The sequence below is a fragment of the Hoplias malabaricus genome, chromosome 4, assembly GCF_029633855.1.
Source record: "Hoplias malabaricus isolate fHopMal1 chromosome 4, fHopMal1.hap1, whole genome shotgun sequence".
In the NCBI taxonomy this organism is placed as follows: domain Eukaryota; kingdom Metazoa; phylum Chordata; class Actinopteri; order Characiformes; family Erythrinidae; genus Hoplias; species Hoplias malabaricus.
In genome coordinates this window covers 54,953,732-54,977,622 of record NC_089803.1, presented here as the reverse complement: position 1 = coordinate 54,977,622, position 23,891 = coordinate 54,953,732, and the positions used below count along the sequence as shown (strand labels likewise).

At 36.3% G+C, this 23,891-nt stretch overlaps 1 protein-coding gene across 5 annotated transcripts; it reads left to right on the top strand.

Annotated features, from left to right (window-relative positions):
• Positions 1-4,225: 4,225 nt before the first annotated feature.
• On the top strand, positions 4,226-23,214 carry mdm1 (Mdm1 nuclear protein). Of its 5 annotated transcripts, XR_010802228.1 has the most exons (16): positions 4,226-4,337; positions 5,933-6,038; positions 6,778-7,076; positions 7,467-7,601; positions 8,149-8,325; positions 8,856-8,989; positions 9,224-9,320; positions 12,636-12,656; positions 14,801-15,000; positions 17,276-17,545; positions 18,181-18,323; positions 19,129-19,259; positions 19,743-19,974; positions 20,090-20,221; positions 22,428-22,487; positions 22,851-22,923. XR_010802228.1 is itself a non-coding variant. In XM_066668349.1 (15 exons), exons 1-15 carry the CDS (start codon positions 4,320-4,322, stop codon positions 22,958-22,960), a joined length of 2,133 nt encoding a protein of 710 aa, XP_066524446.1. In that variant the 5' UTR covers positions 4,226-4,319; the 3' UTR covers positions 22,961-23,214. The 5 variants fall into 5 exon arrangements, 4 of the variants coding, with proteins under 4 accessions (XP_066524446.1, XP_066524447.1, XP_066524449.1 ...); XM_066668349.1 differs by lacking the exon at positions 20,090-20,221 and having other exon boundaries at positions 22,851-23,214; XM_066668351.1 differs by lacking the exons at positions 4,226-4,337; positions 20,090-20,221 and adding an exon at positions 4,433-4,535 and having other exon boundaries at positions 22,851-23,214.
• Positions 23,215-23,891: the final 677 nt, after the last annotated feature.

The window sequence follows — 23,891 nt, the reverse complement described above, 5'->3', positions numbered from 1 at the left end:
CACTGCACAAACATCAATGAACACCTCCAGTGCACACACACACACACACAAAGGTCTGTTGTTTAATTGCTCTCCACTCTCGAGCCTGTTCCTTTTTGTATGGTTATGAATGCAAAACCAGCCATTGTCCTGTCCACATTACCATTTCCACCTAAATTACCACATCAAGGCCTCTGTGAAGGAGGGAGCAGGGTGGAGAAATGATGAGGTTTTGTTCAGCTGATGAAAGGATACAGTTTGTATCATTCTGGTTTAAGAGAGAGAGAGAGAGAGAGAGAGAGATGCGATGAGAATTATTAGATCATCTTACACTGGGCAAGTATAAGTTTCTGTATTATTTAAACTGCAGTAAGGAACTGATGAAACATTCATTTATTCATTTGTTGTCTGTAACCTCTTATCCAGTTCAGGGTCGCGGTGGGGCCAGAGCCTACCCAGAATCACTGGGCGCAAGGCAGGAACACACCCTGGAGGAGGTGCCAGTCCTTCACAGGGCGACACCCACTCACACAATCACACCTACTGACACTTGTAAGTCGCCAATCCACCTACCAGTGTGTGTTTTTGGACTTTGGGAGGAAACCAGAGCACCCTGAGGAAACCCATGCGGACACAGGGAGAACACACCAACTCCTCACAGTCACCCGGAGTGGGACTCAAACCCACAACCTCCAGGTCGCTGGAGCTGTGTGACTGCGACACTACCTGCTGAACCACCGTGACGAAACACGTCTGTTTTATTTTGTAAAACTTAGATAAGGAAAAATGTATGGTTGTAATTTTAAACTGAGCTAATCCTGTTGCATCATTGCATCCATAAATCCCCCATCATTTATCTGTGTATGGTTATGTACATATACACTGGCCCCCCATAGCATTAACACCACCTCCTTGTTTCTACAGTCATTGTCCATAGTATCGGTCCCACTGACCATACAGGAGCAGGTACAGATTGTTGTCCATCTGCTACTCTGCATACATTTTTTTACCTACCTTTTACCCTGTTCTTCAGTGTTCATCACGGAGTAGGTATGATCTGGCTGGTGGATTCTCTGTTCTGCAGTGACACTGACATGGTGGAAGTGTGTTAGAGCAATAACTGCACTCAAAGCAGGAACACACCTAGGACTGGACACCAGTCCATCAACGGTCTTCACATACTCGCACAATCACTCACCCACGCTTATGGGCAAACATATGGTTTTGGACTGTGGGAGATAACCAGAACAGTGAGGAAACCCACACAAAGATAAGCCTGGGCCCCTGGAGCCAGGAGCTGTGAGGCTGTGATACTACTTGTTGCACCACTGTGCTGTATATGTGTATGTATATGTATATGTAACTAACTGTGCTTCAGCTTCCATTCCTTTATGGAGACTTGCTTTCAAATTGTCATAGAAATCTATACCCAATTTTAGCCTAGCTTCTAGAAATCAGTCTATATCATTATTTTTAGACTCTTGTTCTTTTTCACTTCTGTTTTTTGCCTTTCACCATCCTTACGTAAGTGGGTTATCTTATACCTTTTTTTGTCAGAAACTTCTCCTGAAAAATGAACAACTTAATTCCCAATAAATGGAACAATCATCTTATATTACTCACTGAATATTAGCTACTTTTAACAGATATATTCTGTACTTCAGCTCAGCAGGAGCTGCTAATGCAAGCTAATGCCCTTCCTAAGAATATGACTACTAAAGGCAGTAGTTGAGAGGATTAGTAAAATGACCACTGGAGTTGAATATAACAAAGCTTGTGTTGCCTGGAGACAGCCAAAATACATCAATGTCCTATTTTACTGTAATTACCCACTGCTAATTAGCAGAGCAAATACGGTGCTTGGAACAGATGAAGTGTACCGTCATTCAAGTGGACATGGACAGGGAGAGATCTTTGGCCATGTTAGATTGGCAGGGTCCAGTAGAGATCTTCTTGATGGAAAAAGAGCAGTGGGAGTAAAGACCAAAAATTAAAGTAAAATCCATATATGAAAACAATTTGAACAGGGGGCTTATATACCTTATGCACAAAGAAAGTAAATATCTTTAAGAGATAAAAAAATGATTGGGAAATGTTGGTTTAAAAAAAAAGGGGGGGTTGTTAAGCCTTTTAGAGAACATCTCTGCACCTGGTCATATGATAATAACTTACAAAAAAAGGCCCAAACCACAGACTTTCTTGGGAAATGAATGACCAGACAGAGACATAATACTGGAACTTGCACTTGAACTTGAAAACAAATCAATCTTCATTCAATACAAAAAAAAGCATCAGGCTCTAGAAGGACCATGGGATTGTGACTCAGCAATAAGACGATCAATTGAAACAATTGATCGCTTGTGAATCACACCAACATCTACTGAAGAGTCAACAGAGGCTACTGAAGACTTGGCAACAGAGAATCAATTAATGTTAGAGCTTCCGACTGTAGCTAGCTTTAGGAATTATATGCTCAGCTAAAGCAATAATGAGTAGAGCTACAGAGACAGAAATGTAATGATATCTTTAAGATTCTGTCAGTACTTTGCTAAAAGCAGATATCAAAGATGAACTGAAATGCAAACATTTTCCATGACCAAAGCTTAATTCATGTCATATATATATATATATATATATATATATATATATATATATATATATATAGAGAGAGAGAGAGAGAGAGAGAGAGAGAAGGAAATGTACACCATTTTTATCCTCATCAAAGTTTTCAATGCCTTTTTTAGAACACTGTCTTCCTGGAACGGTCCACTCACAGCAGCGTAGACATGTCCCATTATAGAATAAAGGAGATCAGACAGAATAACTTAGTATCTATCTCACTGGAGAACTGGATCCCAACCAAGGCAGCAACAACCGATCCAGAAGACAAACTTGACTATAGGGGTCAAGCATAAGGACTGTTCTATTCTCTTGGCATATGTAATGCTCTCGCCCACTTGTGGAGAATATGGTGAAGGACAATTCACCTGATCCTATGACTATTTTCCCCATCTATGTAGACGGGTGAGTAGGTTCTTTTCATCACTGAAATGTGTATTTCTCCTAGTAATTAAGGGTTTATGCCTTGCAATTCAATTATAATATCCCCTCTCTCTTTATCTTGCTGATACAGCCTGAACATATCCTTCAATGGCACTCTCCTTCACATGAGGATCAACGCATTAACGTTTAAATACTTAAATATCATCGCAGATGTCACTTTAATCAGTGTTCCTAGTCATATGACATATGACATATAAACATATGACACATTACCAATTACATGAATTATAATATCACATTTTACTTATGAAGATTACTTGTGTTGTAACCTCTGTGTAGTACCATTTTTATCCAAAAGAGGGCGACAAACAACTTATTTTTACATTGCAAACTCTGTACCTATTGACCTATTGACCTTGCTGAAAAATCACTGAAAAAATTACAAGTTCTTAATTTTAGTTCATGCTAGCTCCGAGAGTTTGTTATTATAATTTAGGTTTTTCAGATTATTTGAGGATTGAAGCTGTGAGTTCTGGAGTTATACTGTTTTTTAATGACGTCAACCTTCATCGGAAAATCATGTTTTTACCATAGGCTTGAAGGTCATGCATGAAATATACAGGCAGCCCCACACCTGATCGTTTCAGCTTTGAAAGTGTAATGTTTTTACAGTCTGAAACAGACAAAGTCAGACAGACGGGGCTTCTAAATCGAAGCAATGCCATCAACTGTCAGGGTGGGCCTTTCAAGCTGCAGGAGAGTGTTGGAGTTGTAATTGGAGATAGAGACAGGGACTAACTGTGTGTTATTTTGTTTGCACATACCGAATGAATATTAATGTGTACAGTTACATCTAATTAAGACACTTTTTAAGGCATTTGGGGTTTTCTTTAATTTACCACATTACTGGTGGAGTTACAACAAAGCCAATTTTAGACGTTAGGGGGTTCGTTTTAGGGATTAACTGAGGGTGACTTATTAACCCATTTGGAAGTAAACCACTGCTTTAATGTTTGTTCTAATAAATGGTTTACAACACGGTATCAATCTGTTACTGCCGCGCTAAAAAGTTTAAAGAAGTGTGTAAATCTGCAGGGTTCCTTTGAGAGCGGAGGCAGGATGGAGGTCATTACAAAAGGGTGTTTTGCACAAGCTGCACAACAAAAGCTGATTACCGACGCGCTTTTCTGCGCAGGCGCGTTTCGAGGGACGCTACAGCGGTCACCACGGAAACGAACGTCCACCGTAACCACAGCTCATTTTTCATTTCTCAGCACCTCCGTCTAGAGCGAAACAAACCCAGAAAACACTCTCTCGACTCATCTCCAGAATTTAAAATGACAGTCCGGTTTAAGGTATGTTATCAACGTTATTCAGACAGAGGAGAAGGTAAACAACGGGCTTTGCGTTCTTAGAGAACTGAAAAACACAGCGCAACGTCCCTGAGCTACGTCATCACGTTTAAAGTCAAAGCTAAACCTAGGCAATCGGGACAAATCGGTTTCGCTTTCTCTGCTCGACAATAAACAGGAAAATTACCGAGTCCATAGAGGGTAATGTAAAATCTATTGCTTTCCGCCTTCAGACGAAATTCGTACATTCGCAAAGAGAACTTAAAATCGCTTGTAGGAGACTGGAGTCGTAGAAGAAACTCGACTTAGTAACGTCAACATCTATCACTACATGGGCTGCTGAAAGACAGGGACAACATTAAGCCTTTCTGCTGGCTCCTGGTGGTTTTGTAATGCTAACTGTTTGTAATGCTAACAAAAATAAGATATATCTAGTGCTTTCCCGATTTTTGAGGTGTGTGTATACATATATATCAGATATACACTTTGATATCTTCAATGGACCCTGCCTTCTATATAGTGCACTACATATAGGTCACAACATTAAACGGCTAACAATCAAAGTGCACACAAACCTGAATCCCAAATGTATCCATTTGAACGTTAGTTAAATACATAAATTATACACTATATATTTTGCAAGACCTATGTGCAGGACACTGTATATAGCTAGGGATGTTAAATGTGAAAAACTTTCTACATAGAAGTGTCCTACATAAAGGAAAGTCTTGGTCTTTAATGCTAATTAAGACATATCAATAAGGAAAGCCAATAGATTTAGTCATACCAGCTTGATGGTCTTTCTGAGTTATCATATAACATGTGAACCAGATTCCTTAATACAGGTTGGTCGTTATCTGTGTTTACTTGGTTTGTCTGAAAATAGCCCTGTTATTTAGCCAAACTTACTTATGTTGCAAAGGACGACCTTGAGATTCAGTGTGTTGGCTTAATAATACCTTGACGCGAGGATAAGGAAGGATTGAGACAGTCTTATTGTACTGCACTATTGATTAGCCCGCTAAACTTGGATTAAGGTAAAACTTTGATCCTTATAAACCCATTCATTGCCAGGTCCATATGCATGTTAAGAGAGTTAAAGAACCCATCCAATGAAAATTGAGTTTTTAAAACTTGCTCATGTGGTGTTTATATGTGCTAGAAGCAATATCTTGCATGAAATAAGCAGTGATGCAGAATGGTTGAAACTGCAGTGTTTCAAATACAGTTTCAAATGAGTTTCTTATGTCATATACCTGAGGAACAAATCATGGTCTGGGGCTTTCCAACAGCAGATGAGCAGTGGAGGCGTGTAGTGTAATAAAGACTAGGATTAATTCAATATTAATGCATGTGTGCATACTGAATAAAGGAAAAGGTGTAGAGTTGCACATTAGCCATTTTAAAGGCATTCAGGTTTTTGTTTCTTTTTAAGTAAAGTCTTAATATATCATTGTGATGACAGAGATTATTTTTAAGGGTTTCACTGATGACCAGAGGAGGAATTCAAAAACACAGCTAAATATAGGACCAATTCTGCTGCAGCAAATAATGGCTTAATTTGCTCATCCATAGTTTTTGTTCCTATCATGCTATAGGGAATCAGTGAGTATCAGAGTAAATACAAGACTGGACCAAAACGAGTGAAGAACACGTCACTGCAGCACAGAATGAAATTGGCTGGTCTCCGCTCTGACCAACAGGGTAAGATACAGCAGTCATTTTAACATATAGACAATGTCACAGACATGTTTGTATTGAAAAGGTTTACAGCTTATGTAGTGATTTACTGAGTGGCATTTCAATGGTCCTCTTATCTTTTCCAGTGAAGACAGCTGTAAGAATTCAAAATCAGAATTATTGAGCAGTACAATATTCCAGACCACGAGAATTATAGACTTTCAGAAAATTCTGTGGGGAAAGTATTGAAAATGACCTGAATTTAACATTCATTCATTGTCTGTAACCTCTTATCCAGTTTAGGGTCATGGTGGGTCCGGAACCTACCTGGAATCGTTGGGCACAAGGCAGGAACTCCCCTAGAGTTCACACTCACACATTTACTCACACTCACACCTATGGACACTATTGAGTTACCAGTCCACCTAACAATGTGTGTTTTTGGACCATGGGAGGAAACCCATGCAGACATTGGGAGAACACAGCAAACTGCTCACACAGTCACCAGGAGTGGGACTTGAAGCCACAACCTCCAGGTCCCTGGAGCTGTGTGACTGTGACAGTACCAGTGCGCCACCGTGCCACACTTGAATTGAACATATTTTTTTTTGTCAGGAGCGGTGCACCATATGTCTCAGTTGAAAAAATAATGATAAAAAAAGTGTTTTTGTTTTCCCTTGTGTTGTTACAGTACTTGAACTTAAAATTGCAAGTATGAATATTTAAAATAAATGTGGATAAGCCTTGAAATTTCTCTCTATAGGAATTAGCAAAGAACCCCAATTCCAATCTAAGAGGAGGGTCCCTTTCTACCCAACCCAAGTGTCCAGTTCTCTCCAGTGGGGGGATTCAGGTATCCCACGAAGGCAGAAGAATAAAGCCAAGCCTGTTAGCCCTCCATGTATGGTCCATGTGGCACAAACCAGCAATGGAGAGAAGCTAGAGACCCCTCTGGCCCCAAGAGTTTCCAAACCTCAGCAGGCCCTAACAACCCAGGGCCCATCTCTTCAAATAGCACGTCCCTTTGCTGATCAAAAGAAACAGGAGAAACCTTCAAATGGGGTGGGTACTGTTCAAAGCTTTAGTTTGCAATAACAGGGAACATATCAGGATTGAAGCCTACCATGGTTTCCATATTTATACTTTGGACGTTTAATGGGGTATGCACTTGAAATATACCCACAGTCATTGTGATGATAAACACCTGCCATATAAAAACACATAGCTAATGTGGGGTGTTGTGTGCAAATTATTCATGGAAATAGATGGTATTTATTTATGTCTATGTATAAGGTATATGTATTGTGTCTAAAAAAAGTGGAAAATTCCTATAGAAGACTATGGTAAACATATATATATCTTTGTTAGCCAATGCTTCAGTATAAATTAATTGACTTCAGTTACAATGGAACTGTACATTAATTAACAAATGCTTTGGATATTGTTCCTTAGGTAAAACATGTACTGAGGAAGAAGGCAGGTCTGAGGTCAGAACGCAAGAGGAATGGCCGCCATAGTTCAGAGTATCAGAGACAGTTTCTGTGGAAAAGTCCTGCAGCTGAATCACCACTACTCTCTGCACAACAGGTACATGATCAATTGTTTTTTCACTTTCGATTTCAATTTCCTTTGGTTCCTCCTTCCTTATTCAAATGAATTATTTTGCTTACCCAATTTCTCTGAAATCATAAGCTATAATTAAATTGTAGTTAACAATCAATTTGATTGAAAAGTACTTTCTAACATCTTTGGTGGCATCACTGTTGCAAAGCCTGAATACATGATAACAACAAATAATATATTGCACAGCCTGAGTGGATAATATGATATGATAATGATATTTTCATATTTCTTATCTATAAAAAAAGAAATTAAACCTGATTTAATAAACATCTGCACCACTGCAAGGATTATGGGGGAAATTTATTGCTTATTTTCTTTCATGAGGAAACCATCCAGTAGATGGTAGCAGAGTTATTTATGCCATTATTTAGAACATTCTATTTCAAAATAACTTTAGCTGCCAGATTGACTGAATGATACATTTTTTAAGGATGTGAAAAAACCCTTATATATGCACATAGAATGTATTTATTTAATTTCAGGCTTGTTCTTTTGATCTGTTGCATTCTAGATGTTATACACCAGTAACAGGTCAATCCCACCTTTCAAGTCTGAACCAGCAGGAATGGAGACTGAATATAAAAGGAGTTTTAAAGGTTCTTCTCCACCTAGACCCCCACGCTTACGGCGAGACCTGGATCTAAATGAGGTCCCACTGTTCCAAAGGGAAAATGTCTCTGTAGAGAAGGTACGGCAGATTTAGGTATATCATATAATCAGTATGTCCTATAAAAGAAAAAAATATTAAGAAGTAATTATAAGACTCTTCACAAATACAGCTTTTAACCTATAGACATTAAGTGCTTTTTTTGTTATTTTATTATATTAAAATGTCAATATGAGCAATTAAGTACTTAGTAGTATGATGAATGAAGATTTACATTATTTTTATTTAGTATTGACAGCTGCAACATTACCCTTTTTTACAGAATCATCAAATCCAGATAACTCCATATCCATGCAAAAAATATTTTTCTTTCTACAAAAACGAGGCTGACAACATAGTGATAAAGTCCGATCAAATTCACTTAAGTCAATAGTATCATTGGAGTATTGTCTAAAGATTTAGGATCCACTATCAGGACTTTCAATGAGAATCAAGTGAAAAATTATTTATATGAAATTGTAAGATAAATAAATCAATAATTTTCCTATTTGGAAGTACAATTTGTTAACATATATTATTGCTGTGCCCTACATTGATTTCTTCAATTACAGAGTACAAGGAAGAAAAAGAGGGATCAGCAGCTCAACAAGAAGCTAAGACCCAAAGAGGAAAATCCTCCAGAGTCACAGCAGCAGGAAATGAGGGCTCCATGTGAACATAAAGATGCTTCACCGAAAGTCATGAGGTGTGTGGCTGTTTATGGCTTTGTTGAGATAAATCAAATAAGGAAGTTTTAGATTTATATTTTATAGTTGTATGTTATTGTTTATCTGACAGCACAGAATTAAAAAAAATATTTGTTTTCGTTTCTTTGTAAAATTATATCCTCTATAACTGTGCATATTTATAGTATCTATAGTGTTTTACTGTACATACTGCACACCCTACAAGGATGAACCCAGTCTTCTTTTTGCGGCAGGAGAGTAAAGACTGAATATACCTCAAATTTCCGCTCTCCTCTTCAGTACTACTACAGAGACGGAGCCTGGGTCAGGTCCAGGGCTTCGGGAGAGGAGGTAAGTCATGTGTTGACTGCAAATCACTCATCCCTACATAATGAAACAATTATGCTGAACAGGAAATCTACAGTATACAAGGATACAACATTCTTCCTTGTTTTAGTTTGATCATAATTATTCTCACCATAAAATGACCTCTGATTTTTATTACTGTACACAAGGAACTAGACTATTATTTTGGCTATAGATAGTGTGTCTCAAAACAGATTAGTAAGCATATTATAAGTATAAACACTACATTCACCACCATATTAGGAACACCACCTCTTCCTCCCTTGCATTTATATTACTTTGAATTGAGTGCAGGAAATATTGCTTACAGATTCTGGTCTCTGCTAACATGATTCATCATAGCTGCACATTCATACTATGATCTTCCTTTTGTATCACATCCCAAAGGTGCTCCATTACAGTCAGATCTGGTGACTGAGTAGGCTTTTAAAGTTCATAAACTCATTGTCATGTTCATGGGACAAGTTTGAGATCACTTGTGCTTCGTGACAAGTAACATTATCATGCTGGATGTAGCCACAAAAGGATGCACACTGTAAGCAACAATTGTCTCAAACTGTGACGTTCAAACATTGCTTGAATTCTGGCCCTACCACCTGATACAGCACAAATAAAGGTTCATCAGATCATGAGAGGTTTTCAGAATCTTCCAATCTTCCAACGTGTTCAATACAATTGAACCTATGTTCAGTTTAGTCCCTTTCTTGACAGGACTGGAACCTGATGTGTTTTTCAGCTCTTGTAGCTCATGAACTTAAAACATCTCAAACACTTGAAATGTTGTACATAGAGGAATGCTTTTCCTATGAACCATATTGTAAAGAGTGGATAGTCAAGTTACTGTAGGCTCACCTACCTGTACCTGTTTTGGTAATTCTTAGACCTCTCATCCAATGTGTTTTTCTTGCCCATAGAACCACCAGTGGATGATTTTCATTTATGATTTTTCACACCATTCGGTGTAAACTAGAGACTGTACATCAATGTCTGATGGAATAAGCAGTTTCTGAAATACTCAGACTAACGCACATGCTATAGCCAGAAACAATTTGTTTGTTTGCTTGAACTTTTATTTTGTTTCTGGTTGCATTTTTATTCATATTTCAAATGTTTCTAACTTATGATTAACTTACTGGATGGTGGTTGGTCAGTGTATACTGATTTATTATAAGTTGAAATAGGTATAAAATTAAAGTATAAGGAATCTGTGTTTTGGTAATTCTCTTAAACATTTATTTAATGAGTTGACAGAACACATTTCCTGTGTTTTCACTGACCAATCAGATTTTATTTTGTAAATATAAGCTAATTTAAAATGTGATGCCAACATGATACTCACAAAATGTTTCTGTTTTTAATTATGCTTTTTAATTGTTTGGGATGTGAAGATTCTAGTAGTTGTAATTTTGTAAGTGGATGTTGCCAATTCATCCCTGATAAACGACTTTAACTGTTCAACAGTCTGTGGTAAGTTTTGTCTGATTATTTTATTCATGATGCATCATAGGAAACTATATGAGAAAGAGAACTGGACTGTAGACAGGCCAGTCAATTCACTGTTGTAGCACATGCAGAACTATTCAGTTAAATTCATTTAAATTCAGATTTATTTATATAGTGTTTCTTTACAACTAGTGGTATCTCAAATCAGTTTTGCAGAATTCTGAGTCAACAGTGACTTGTTATTTGCCAAATAGTGAACCCACATCCACCTACATGTTTAAATCTTAGATGGTGCTGGATACTGACTTTACTTCATCTTTTTTATCAGTCAGCGTTAAAGCCGAGGTTCACAACTGTAATCAAAAAATACTTTTTTAAAAATTCAGAAGGTTTTCTCTGCATTTGCTAGCTCTCCAGTCTGTTTTCATGCTCAAAACCAGTCTAATGTATTTTTGAAGCCCTAGTGTCTGTTAATTAGAAAAAACAAAAATCTTGGTCTTGGTCTGGTATGGTGATTTTTTTTTCATCTCTTTGCTCATGGCAGAGTCATCTGGGGTTTTTGTAGTCAATGGGAGAACTCCAAACATTAAAAACTCTTTTTCTACTCCATAGGTGGATAATATTAAATTATATTTGCTGTTTAGGATCACCTAAGGTGCAAACATCTCCAAACTTGGGAGACTGCTAACTGCATTACTGAAAGTGCTATAAAACTAAACAACTCGAGTTACAAATGAGCTTCTGTGGTAATTCAAGTAGTGAATAAAAGCTTAAATACAAGTTAAATGTCATCCACCTACAAACAACGGTTGTTATTTTCCCTCAAACATACTTTACTTTTCCACCTTAAAAAGATGCATTTAAGCCTGTTAGCTTCATCACATATTTGTTAATAACCATTTAACCACCAAGCTGAATGAATTAAACACCCAATCTGTTAGAAAGTGATACAGCTAATAAGCAAAGACATTGCATTGGGTGCCTGAGGACAGAAAGGCTCCAGTTTCTAACAAACAAAATTGATATTTTTAGTAACTTCTCTGACAGTTTTAGTATTAAACAAAAAGAGATCACTGTCACCTGTTCTATCTCTGTGTTACAAATGATTATAATGATCTTTAAGGTGTTTAGAGCCTTATTGATAACAATAATAATTTATAACTATTTATAAACCTTAATCAGTTTTTTCAGGAAAAGACTTTGATTGGACGACAGCATATGGCTCTGTAAAATCCCAGTACGTCAACATCGATATGGAACTACATTAACTGTAACTTCACTCATGTCATACATTCAGTGGGCAGGGATGTATCGCATCAGAGGCATGAGTCATGAAGCATGAGTCATGCTTCAAATACATTTTATTTGTATACAAAATGGTGTAACTTGTATATCTATATATTTATTACTCATATTTTGTCCCTGTCACCACTTTTTTTGGAGTGTTTTGTAGGCATCAAATTTTAAATTTACTTATATTTATGTATGCAAAACAAATAAGCTATTCACTAAAAATATTGGAAAGCTACTACTTTCTATTTTTATCAGTTGTATAAGATGTAATTGTTTAAAAGCCAGAGTTAAACTGTTAGATATTTTTGTAGTCTTCTAACAGTTCTATTTAAATCATCTCCAGGATGCAGATTATTCTTTTATAGAGTTCATGAAAAATATGAAATTAAAAACCTGGAGAAATTATGCCATTGTTTGTGGTTTTAGCATTACCCTCCAAAGGTTTAAAAATGGCAGAAGTAAAAAGCACTTCTTCCACTGTAGCAAATAAAAGTAAGCATAAGCAGTTAGAAGAGGTGGCACCTTGGTCTCATTATTAACTGATCTGTGTCATCGATTTTGCAGGGTCACGAGTGGTATAATGAGGTAAATAGCTGCTCTGCTGTATTATTATCTTTTCTTGTTTTATATCTGTGTCCCTCTGATTCATTAATACCTTTGCAGTCTACTCCCTAACGATTGTATTTCTGTTCATGTGTGTCAGGTTCCTAGACCCCCACACATAGGTTTAGATTAGACATAAGTGAAATGTGAGTTTCACTGCTATTGAGTCAACAAGATTTTTAAACAGCATCCTTTCTTCAGAGCTTTCAGGTTTTTTGTTTTTTGCTTTGTCTGCTTATATGCATAGTGTATATACAATTATAAATAGTTTAAAGACTTGTTAAATTGTAACACATAAGCTGATATTTCCGGATACAGGTCTGTACAAATGTCAAAGTCCTTCTTCATTAAAATAATTACCAGGCAAAACAGCTATTAAGTATGCAATTAAGTCGACAAAAAAAACAAAAAAACAGATAACCTGTTTTAACTGTTTGAAAAAAATCTTGTGACTCCATTAGCATAATTTCTCATTTTAAAATACCAGCTGCATATTACATGGCATGAATATTTCATGATGATTGGCCCATCAGTTATGCTCTAAACTAACTTACATATTTTATATATAATATATATAATATATTTTATAAACTTAAACTGATTGTTATATATTTTTTCCTTTAAATATTACATTTCTATTTTGTAACCAATATGCTTAATATTTCACAGAATTTAACTACAACATTTTTTTTTTAGAAACAATTCTTTTTTGGAGACAAGCTTTTGGAATTTCAAAGAAACAATCAATGATTTTTCCCCCAAACCTTCATAATTCAGTTTTAGAAGTTTTCTGAAAAACCTATCTTTTAAAATTTTATATTGTTTTCATCTGCATAATTTACAGTGCAGATGGCATTTTCTTTTTTCTTTTTTTTTGACACAAAACTTCACAGGTCAGGTAAATTAACCTGTACACTTGTGCTTTGAAGTTATGCCTCAGGGAGATTCCAACAAACTTACGAAAACATTTCCAGTGGAACCATGTAGTTTTTCAGGTTCTTAAGTTGCTTTGGTTCTTCAGGAGGGTTATATTGAATATCTTCAATATTCCCAGGCAGAAGTCACTAAGCTAAAGTGTCACTAAGCTATGTTTATCATGTGATAGCAGTGGCATATCATCCATTCAGTTGAAAGTGTTTTTGAAGATCTCTTCAGGATTAGTAGACTAAATTACTACTTGGACTGGCTTAATTTTACATAAGGATGTATGTTACTATAGCAACTTTGCTTTTAGTTCTTCTTAAATATATCGTATCATTAACTTTTTATGGACTGGATGTTCTCAACTGTAAATATTACAACATCTTGGCCTATTATAAAATGAACTGTTTATATAACCAGAGGCTGTGTCCATCCTTTGCAAAATGACATGTTGGTAAATCATATGACATCATATCCTGTGGAAAAGGGGATTTCTTAAGTGTGCAGATACTTAAGGAAGCTTTTACTATCTTTTTTCTAACCTAAGCCAAGAAATAGATTATATCAACAGTTATCAAAAAATTTAATACAAAAAAAGAAATACCTGTTGGCATGAAACTCCTACGGAAATTGCACAATGCATTGACTGAAGACTGCTAGGAACAAAGGAAATTATGATGAAATGTAGGACATGTTTCCTATATCTCAGTGGCTTAATTTACTGAACATTTTTGGTGCTATTGCATAAACGAAGATGACACACCCATATCTATAACCACACAGATTTCTCATCTCTTGTACAGTCATGAACATATAAAATGCCACATTAATTTAGAACCTTATCCATTCCGTTTACACTTTAGTCTGCAAACCTTCGATCAGAAATCCATTGACACTGTAGAAATCAATGGTGCTATAATCATTTTGCTTTTTGTGCTAACATATCTTGCTATATCTCTTGTGAAGCTTCATGTTTCTATGTATGACAGAACACTGTGGATGAATCAGCATGTATATTTCCTATGTATATTTTTAAACCTTCTGTAATGTTATCATACAGTTTTTTATTTTCAATTCAAGTACATATTTAATACAATTGTCTCTACTTTGGCTCTTACAAAGTTTTACTGGACGTGATTTGAGTTATGTGTACTTCAGCGTTTCCACATCGGATTGCTGATATACTGATCTGATTCTTATTATAGGTGCGTGAGTTACGGGAAAAAGCAGAAGTTTACAGGAGGAGGGCCTGGGGGACACACTTTTCCCGGCAGCACCTCAGCCAGATCCTGTCAGAACAGAACTGTCTGTGGGAAGTCTCTAGCACCTCCTCTTCCTCTACTCTCACTGAACCAGATAGTCACTCTCCAAACAGTCCAATCATTGAGGCCTTGGACTTGGCAAGGTGAACTAACAAACCAAAGTGGGCTTGAAAGCCATCTTTCAATTATTTTCTTGCGTTATATCAGGCTATATATATATATATATATATATATATATATATATATATATATATATATATATATATATATATATATATATTATACAAAATTAATCATATTTCAGCCCCAATACTCATTTTTTTTATTATAACATGCACACAAAAAATCTCACTGTGTCATTGCTGTCACTGTGGTGGTACACCCAAGGATACAAATTCAGTATCTTTAATTAGGCAGCATAATTACCTATACTATTTCTATATTCAATAATAACTGTAGATTTTAAAGTTGTGTTAATTTTACACACCCCATTTAATCTTCAAGACTCATATTATATAATTTTATTTTACACATTTCAACAATACAAATATTCACATCTCCTTCTGGAGAAGAGAATGTATTGTGTTGTTAGGGAACAACTGGACTTTAAAAACACTTTTTGGACCTATTAATGTACATTTACAGCAGCTGAACATTAATGACAATAATATACTTTATATAATATACCTTTTTCCTTTAAAATTAGGTAAATGAACAATATACTGGTTGAAAATATTTTTTGAATCCAGTTTTCCATTGCTGCACATATTGTGAAAAAATGATGATGGCCTCTATATGTAATAAATCAGCCAAGATGCTTTTTTCCCAATCTGCTACTTTGGTTTTGGGACTAATGTAATATTACTAAAAGTATTTGAAGTCAATTTTGTGCAAACTGCATGCCTATTTTGTCAAATTCTTGCTTCATTTGTTGTCATGTTGATGCATCATAAAAGGTAATCTCACATACACCGATCAGCCATACGAATAAAACAACTGAGAGATGAAATGAATAACATTATCTTGTTACAGTGGCAGCAAGTGAACTGTCAATTCTTGAAACTGATGTGCTGGAAACAGGACAAACGAGCAAGTGTATTGATCTGAGCAACTTGAGCTGGTTATAATATTTTGCTCAGAATATCTCCAAAATGATATTGTAGAATTACCCTTTATGTCATTATAACCATACACAAGATAAGATGTAAGATATCCAAAAACCACAACAGCACCTCTACAGTGTATTTCCCCAAGTAATCTGTGCTCTCCTTATCCACAAATACTGATTAAATCTTTGAGCTGTTTCTGATAACTCCTTCACAGCTGTCCTTAATTTCTGGCTCTTAGTTTCTGATGCCGAATTGCACAAGCAGGGATGTGACATACTTGGCTACAAATTCCCTAACGCGTATCTCCACCGCTCTAACCTGTGCCTGCCACCCACGTTCCCTCACCTCAGCCGCCAAGTCTGCCTACTTCAGCTTCTTTCTTTTGAATGCTTCATCTACTTCATGCACATAATTGTTAACCCTATGAAGTAAACTATCCATTTACTTTCAGAGTACAGCACCATGTCTGGCCTCAGTTTAGTTAATGAAATGCACTCTGGGACCTGTATTTTTTAACCTGTTTCCACCAATTTTCAGTCTTGTGCTTCACCCCATCTACCAATATTTATAGCCTTGCACACTGTCAAATACGCTCACCCTCATGCACAAACCTAACCGCTTTATTACTACAACAACTCTGCAATGAATTAACCTCTAGGTGTTTGCTGTCCAATATACACACTAATACACTAAGCACCTGACTATGACTCTATGTATACCGACCCTCAAGCTGATAGAATATGCTTTAATGTGTATATAATCTGTATATAATCCCCGTATATAATCTGTAACTAGTGTCTTCATCTACCCCCGTCCAAGATTTTGTGCCGTTGGAAGGACATCATAAGTTGCTCACAACAAAAACTTAATATGACTTGCCTCCATCACTCACAGCTCTTGCCAAGTGACTTTCCACTTCTCTAGATTTTCCCAACAAAGCCACTGGCCTTGTTTTGCCTATGATGCTTCTGTTGCGCATCATGCCTACCAAAACGTGGGCCAAGGAAGGAAAACCTGCCTAATATAACCCATTCACCTGTAATTGGTTTGAATCTTATGGCTGATTGTAAATTTTTAAATTCAGGTTCTTACCCTAGATTATCTATATAAATAGATCTATATAAACAGACAAAAATGTAAAATGAAATAAAACGCCAATGGTGCAAACTTCATAAAACCTGTGCACTTAAGATTAAAAAGTAACAATTAATTTCTAAATGAATAAATCAAAAATCTTCTCTGTCTAATTTATATCTGTTTGCTAGAATAATATTTCTGAATGTGGGCTTTGTATGCTGTATTATTAAAGGGTGGATTGTGTCAAGGGAAGCTCTAGCCCTGTGGCTTCCGTCTCCTTGTCAACTAGTAGGAAGAGCTCTTTTGAAGGTGTTGGACTTTCAAATGGCCCAACAATTCCTTTAGAAAGAAGACTGGCTTGGGGGGAGGAAGAAGCAGGTCCTTGCAAAGAGGGTGTAGCTGAAATAAAGCAGCTGAGGGAGATGTCACCTGTCCAGCAGCCAAAGAAATCACATGAGGAAGAAGACCTCATGAGTGAACATTCAGTGAACAAAAATGAGAAGTAAGTAACTGGCCGTTTCTTGTCCAACTTCTGTTGTACTGACCTGTGACGCAGTTATCAGCTTCATGGACTTATTGTCAACATTCCTTTCACTTTTGCTACTGAAAATATCAGAAAGAGGATAACAATGAGCAATACATGCCTTGAACAAGATGTGCTTAGGTATGCTTATGCACACCACATGCATGTTTATGCATTAGGAGTGGGGCTCTCCAGGCATGTCATGATTGGATGTTCATTTGACTTCAATTATATTTCAAGTTTATTTAAATGTAACTTACCAAAATGTGATTTATAAAGTGCCTCGTTAAAGATCTTGAGATATAATTTTTTATTTAAACAATGTGATTTTACTCCACTCCATGTGATTTCAAAGACACATTAGCTTTAAATAAATGTAATATATTTATGTATAAAGAGTTCTATATTTATTTTACTAGACATAACTATGACCTACATTATAAAAGATGAGTTATATGTTTTATTTAATTTAATTTGTTTTACACATTAATATAAAAACTTTAAAGCATAATTTAGAGAAATGCATATATTTATATATTTTTCATAGCCCTGTTATGCATAATGTATGGTTATATTGTGAGTCTGAATTTTTTGTAATGAATGTTGTGGTTCAGGGTCAAAGTGCCAAAGAGGCAACCCTCGTCACCAACAACTGCGTCTCAAATCTCTGTGGAAGAGGGCCGGTTGCCTACTCCCAAAATGAAAAATATGCTGGCAGCACAGAGGACCCATTATGATCGAACAACCCCAGTTACTGGTAATCACGATGGATCATTTCTGTTGAATAGAAATGTACCCTGTGGTCCCTGAAAAAAAGCTAAAAATATTTATTTTTTCAACAGACAACCTAAGAATGTCACATAGTGGAATGATAAGCCTTTGTGCAAAGTTTGTAGAAGTCAATATATTTTGTGAGCATTAGGCAGACAACTTGGCCATGAATTTGGATGTTAATTCTGTTCATGTTGGCAGTAGTTTCACTATGATTAAAAACACCCAACAATAAGTGACATTAGACAACCCACTCTCCATTCGGGGACAGCTTCTATCGTTTTGGCAAACAACCACACGTTTCGCTTCTTTGTCATGCCGTGACTCCATACAGACATGTTAGATGTGTAGCGGGGTTTTTTTTATAAGGTATTTAGAGAAGCATTCCCGCACATTTTATTATGGCAGATCCTTCACACTTTCTAAATCACACGGCTACATTGACAGCACTTGTTAACACTGAAAATGTAATGGTGTCGTGCCCAGACTTCTGATTATAGGCCAATATGTATTTAAAAATAAACATCAGATTCTGCAGTGCAGACCCTGCACTTATTACAAACCTTACTCTGTTTGAAGTAGTTTAGAAATTGTTAATTCATTTTTTTAATTCATTAAATCAAATTAATTTTTTCTTGAAGGATGGTCACTGTTTAATAACAGCAACTTAAAAAAATGTTATTATACATACAGTATGATATTTATATTATCCTATTATTATATTATAAATTCCTCAGTGCCTTACACAATTTGGAATCCAGCTGTGTTACAGATGTTCTTCTGTCTTCCAGGAGGCGCTATGTTGGTTTCCCCCCCAAAGAATTCTTCAAAAACATCTAGGAGGGGTGAAGCACCACTGGGCAAAACCCACTCACCTTACAGATATCTCAGTCACAGCTCACCTCCACGAGTACACAGCAAGGTACTTTAACTGCACTCTGTAATAAAATGATAAGCTACTCCTAAATGTCATGAATTAATTTGTGATAGTCTCAGATGGTTTTATTTTGAAAAACAACACGAATAGATATTTACTAAACTCAAGTTACTAAAAGAGAAAATGGGACAACCATGTAAAATGTGGTAGCCCAGCAAACTGTTAACACCATATAATCAGTCTTTCATTCTTGAGAAACCAGAGATAATCAAGTATCCTGCTTTAGATTTACAAAATGGTAAAAGTATTTTTCTTGAGATCATTCTGAAAAGATCAATTAGAATAAAATCTACTTGCAATAACAATAAATTGGATTTCAAACTACAATGCCGGACCTGGCCGTTTGGAAAATATTTAGATGAAACTTGAACAATGTAGTTCCATTGTTAGATATTATTTTTAGTTTTAACATTACCAGCAATAAATTGACAAATTTAATAATAATGTATATACTATAATGTTCCATAGGCTGAGAATGGTAGTTTGCTCCGTTCTCCCTCCGCTGCAGGGCTGGCCACTGTTGACCCGCTTCCTCTGAGAGAAGAGATATGGACTGGGGACAGTCCTGGGCCCTCACCTACACAAAAAATAATCAGAACACCTCTGAAACAATCTTCCAGTGACAGGCTCATAGCCAGCAATTCACCACATGCTAACAGGATCCAGGGCACTCTGAGGAACCCAGAGTTTCAGCATAATGGTAGGTTTCATACAAATTATGCCGCTGACACAGTTTCATATTCCAACCTTTGGGCTGTTTTCTGTATAATATGCTCCTTATAATATGTTCAGCAGACTTAAGTGCCATTTCACAGGTGATTTCAACAGATAGCATGGGTGCCGTACTGAAGACAGACAAGCAGAATGGCCATAGAAACGTGATAATGACTCATTTACTGACAGGGCAAAAAAGAGAGAGGTTAAATTACCACAGGAGAGTAATTTAGGTCAGTCTCCCAACACTTTTTTTCTCTCTCTCTTTCTGTCTGTTTTTTTCCATTAACATGTATACATGTGAAGTCTGTGTTTTTCCATCCACTGTCTGCTGATGCTCCCCCCCGAAACTACAGGGCCTCACGTTACTTGACCAAGTTAAAATTGGATGTAGCGTTGTCCCTACTGGGAACGCTTTGACATCATCCTACAAGCAAGAGTTTCATGGAAAGTCTGTTCATGGAATGCTCTTTCTTGTACCAAGACTTAAACACTGAAACATTATAGCAAATGTGGATATGTGACCTGCAATATCTTACCGCAGCCCTTCAGACCATTCTACAGAATCATCATTGTTTGCCATGACGTATACCAAGACTATTCCACTGGATGCCACATACATCCAACTCGATCGCTTGTAAGACAGCAAAAAAAAACAAAAACAAAAAAACATATATATATATATATATATATATGTGTGTGTGTGTGTGTGTGATTTTTTTTTCTTTGTCAATTTTTAATTTACTACATCATATGACCATAGCATCTTTCTTTCACCAATAGAATGGAAATACTTAAACTTATATACTTATAAAGTTTTTTTCCTTCTTCTTTAAAGTTAATATTTTAGACTTAGTACATGTTTTTCATTGGACTTGAGGATTGGAATTTCAATTGGAATGAGGAATGGCATTGTCCTGTTGAAACAGACTTGGAGTTCCTTGGAAAAGATGTCTTTACTGAAATATGACTCGACAAAATACCAACGAAAGCTTTCCCATCACCAGTACTTTCACATATATGCAGATCACACATGTTGTGGGCACTGATGAAACCCCATGCCATTACAGATGCTAGTTTTTGCACTTTTTGTTGGAAAAAGTTTGGATTTTTTTCATATATGGCATTTAGAATCCAATGTCGGGTTTCCCAAAAACAGGCTGAAACATGGATTTATCTGACTGCAGAAAACCAATCTAAGATGGCTTTTGGCCTAGAGGGCTGGGTGGCATTTTTTGCACAAAAATAATATACTCTTTGCTTAATAGAGTTTCTGTTTGCATTTCTTGATGCAGTGGCTGGTTGTGTTGAGTGACAATGATTTTCCAAATAGTTCCCAAGCCCATGTGGCTATATCAAATACGGTAGCATAGTGGTTTTTCAAACAATGCTGTCTGAGGGCTCGAATTTCATACACATTCAGCAGCAGTTTCCGCCCTTGGCCTTTATGCCCTGAGATTCTCCTGAACTTTTCATTATGTTTTCAACTATAGATGTAGGTGAAATACCTGACTGACAGTTCTCTCACAATGTTTGGCAGAAAATGATTAACCTTGACCCATCTTTGCTTACAAAGTCTAAACCTTGCGGGATAGGCTGTTTATACTCATTTCTCTTCAGTGGAGCTATGAGGCCAGGCCAAGTCTTGAAAAATATCCCTCCTCCACCATACTTTACACCTGGCAAAATGCAGTCAGGCAGGCAAAAGTCACCAGGTATTTGCCAAAATCAGACTCATCCATCAGACTGCCAGGTAGAGAGCCATTCACAAGAATACATTTCCACTGCTCCAGAGTCCAGTGCTGGCAAACTTTACACCACTCCATTGGAAGCTAGGCTTGGTGATTTAAAGCTTGCTTCCAGCAGCTTGGCCATGGAATCCCTTGCAAGTTTTTTGTGCTGATGGTAATGCTAAAGGAGGTTTGGATGCAATTATCGAATCAGCAGAGTGTTGGCAACTTTTACACACGGTGTACCTCAGGACTCAGCAACATAGCTCTTTAACTTTATGTGGTCTGCCCCTTTATGGCTGTGGCTCCTAAATGCTTCCACTTTTCAATAATGCCACTCACAGTTCTTGGAATATCTAGAAGGGAACAAATTTTATGAAATGAATATTTACATGCTCAGGCTCAGTAAGCACTTTGGAACAACCCATTCTTTCACAAGGTTTTGTAAATGCAAGCTGCAAAGTTGCTTGATTTTATAATCCTGTGGCAGAACGACTGAATGAAATACATGTTCAGTGGTTATGACGTGTGTCCAGATAGGTTTGTTCATGTAGTATTAGTGTGTGTATGTATATATATATATATATATATTTGTGTGTCTGTGTGATATATTATAAATTACATTTATAATGGTAATGGTAATAACAAAAAAAAATAAAAAATACCAGTGAACCTTTTATCTCATCTTTATTTATTTTTTTTTTTTAAGGTGATCTGGGACTCCATCGGCCAGAGTTATTTGTGTTCCCTTCCAGTGATTCTGAAAATGGTAAAATATCATTTAAAATGTTCAGGTTGATTTGGAAAGGGTAGTTTCCAAATACGTTAAATTTACTAAAGATAATGTCAGCAATGGTTTTACATGAAACAATACCATTGCCTGTCTAGAGTGCACACTAACCTACTTTAGATAGTTTTTATGCTTTGATGTGGTCCACATGCTGAAAGCAACTAATAAGTTTTAGATTGTTGATGTCATTGGCCAAAAAAAGACATGCTAGCACTTTTGTATTTGTTTGTAATCTAGTTTCAATTAAATAATATTCTCTTGCATACAGCACCATTTCTAACTATTTGAAAATGTTCTTGTGAAGTTATATATCTGAATTTACGTTTCATTTCTCCTGTTTAGACGACAGGATGTCTGAGATCTCGTCCCGATCGGCGGCCTCCTGCTCCATGGCATCCCAAGTGCTTGACCGTGCTCAGAGGAGAAAAGAGGAATTCTGGGGAAATTGTTAATCACAACCTTGAATCCTGCATCTCTCAGATTAAAAATCACAGCTTTCTAATAATATTTTTTTGTATTATATGCAAGTGTAATTTTAAAGTGAATTTTATGCAGGATTTTAGTTTGTAAAGAGTGGAGAATATAGATTTGTAATGTATTTTACTTTCTCTTTGCTCTTGTTCAAATTGATATGGAATGAGAATTTAAATAACTTTTGGAATGGGATTTTAAATAATGTATATAAACATATTATTTGCATAATTGTTTTTACACTGGTAAATCATGCTATGAAAAATAAAATATGTTTTTTACATTGGTACACAGAAGCCTATGTTTTGTATTCATTCCACAGTGTGGGGCTGTGGAGCAGTGGAACTCTGAGCTTGGAGGTGCTAGTGATCCTGTTGGGATTTTAGTGGCTTTTTTGTTGCTGAACTAACCGTCCAGAATCATTACCTGACCCCACTAATGCTCTTGTAGGTGAGAGCAATCAAAATCTAAGAGCAATGTTCCTAGTGTTATGTTACTACATAATAGACTTTAAGATGCAAGTGCATTTTTTAAAATTTTGCTTTGATGTCCATTATGAACTAAAAACATTTTATTTTAATTTTTTTTATTGGTCAATGACCTTTCTTCTGACTGGCTACTCTGCATTGTCTCATTTATAAAGTAGGATGGGCAAACATACAATAGCCTCAGACTGAATGTGTGGAACTAAACTGTGGTAGCCTGAATAGCATTTTGATACTCTGACGTCACAAAAAAACCCATTACAAGAAGGATTTTTTACAACTTCAATATTTGTGAACAGGAGTGTGAGTAGCAATCCTAAAAGTGAAAGCAATGAATACTGAGGACACACGTTCACAAAAATCTTTGTGCTGAAGCAAAGTAACAGTATCTGCTTATGTTTGGTCAGTGGAGCTAAGAATCTTTTTC

Bases quoted from the DNA above. Each gene is read 5' to 3' on its own strand.
- mdm1 (XM_066668349.1), top strand. The intron at 6,039-6,777 runs GTAAGATACAGC...TTCTCTCTATAG, and splicing joins TCTCCGCTCTGACCAACAGG to GAATTAGCAAAGAACCCCAA. The intron at 15,001-17,275 runs GTGAACTAACAA...GTATTATTAAAG, and splicing joins GAGGCCTTGGACTTGGCAAG to GGTGGATTGTGTCAAGGGAA.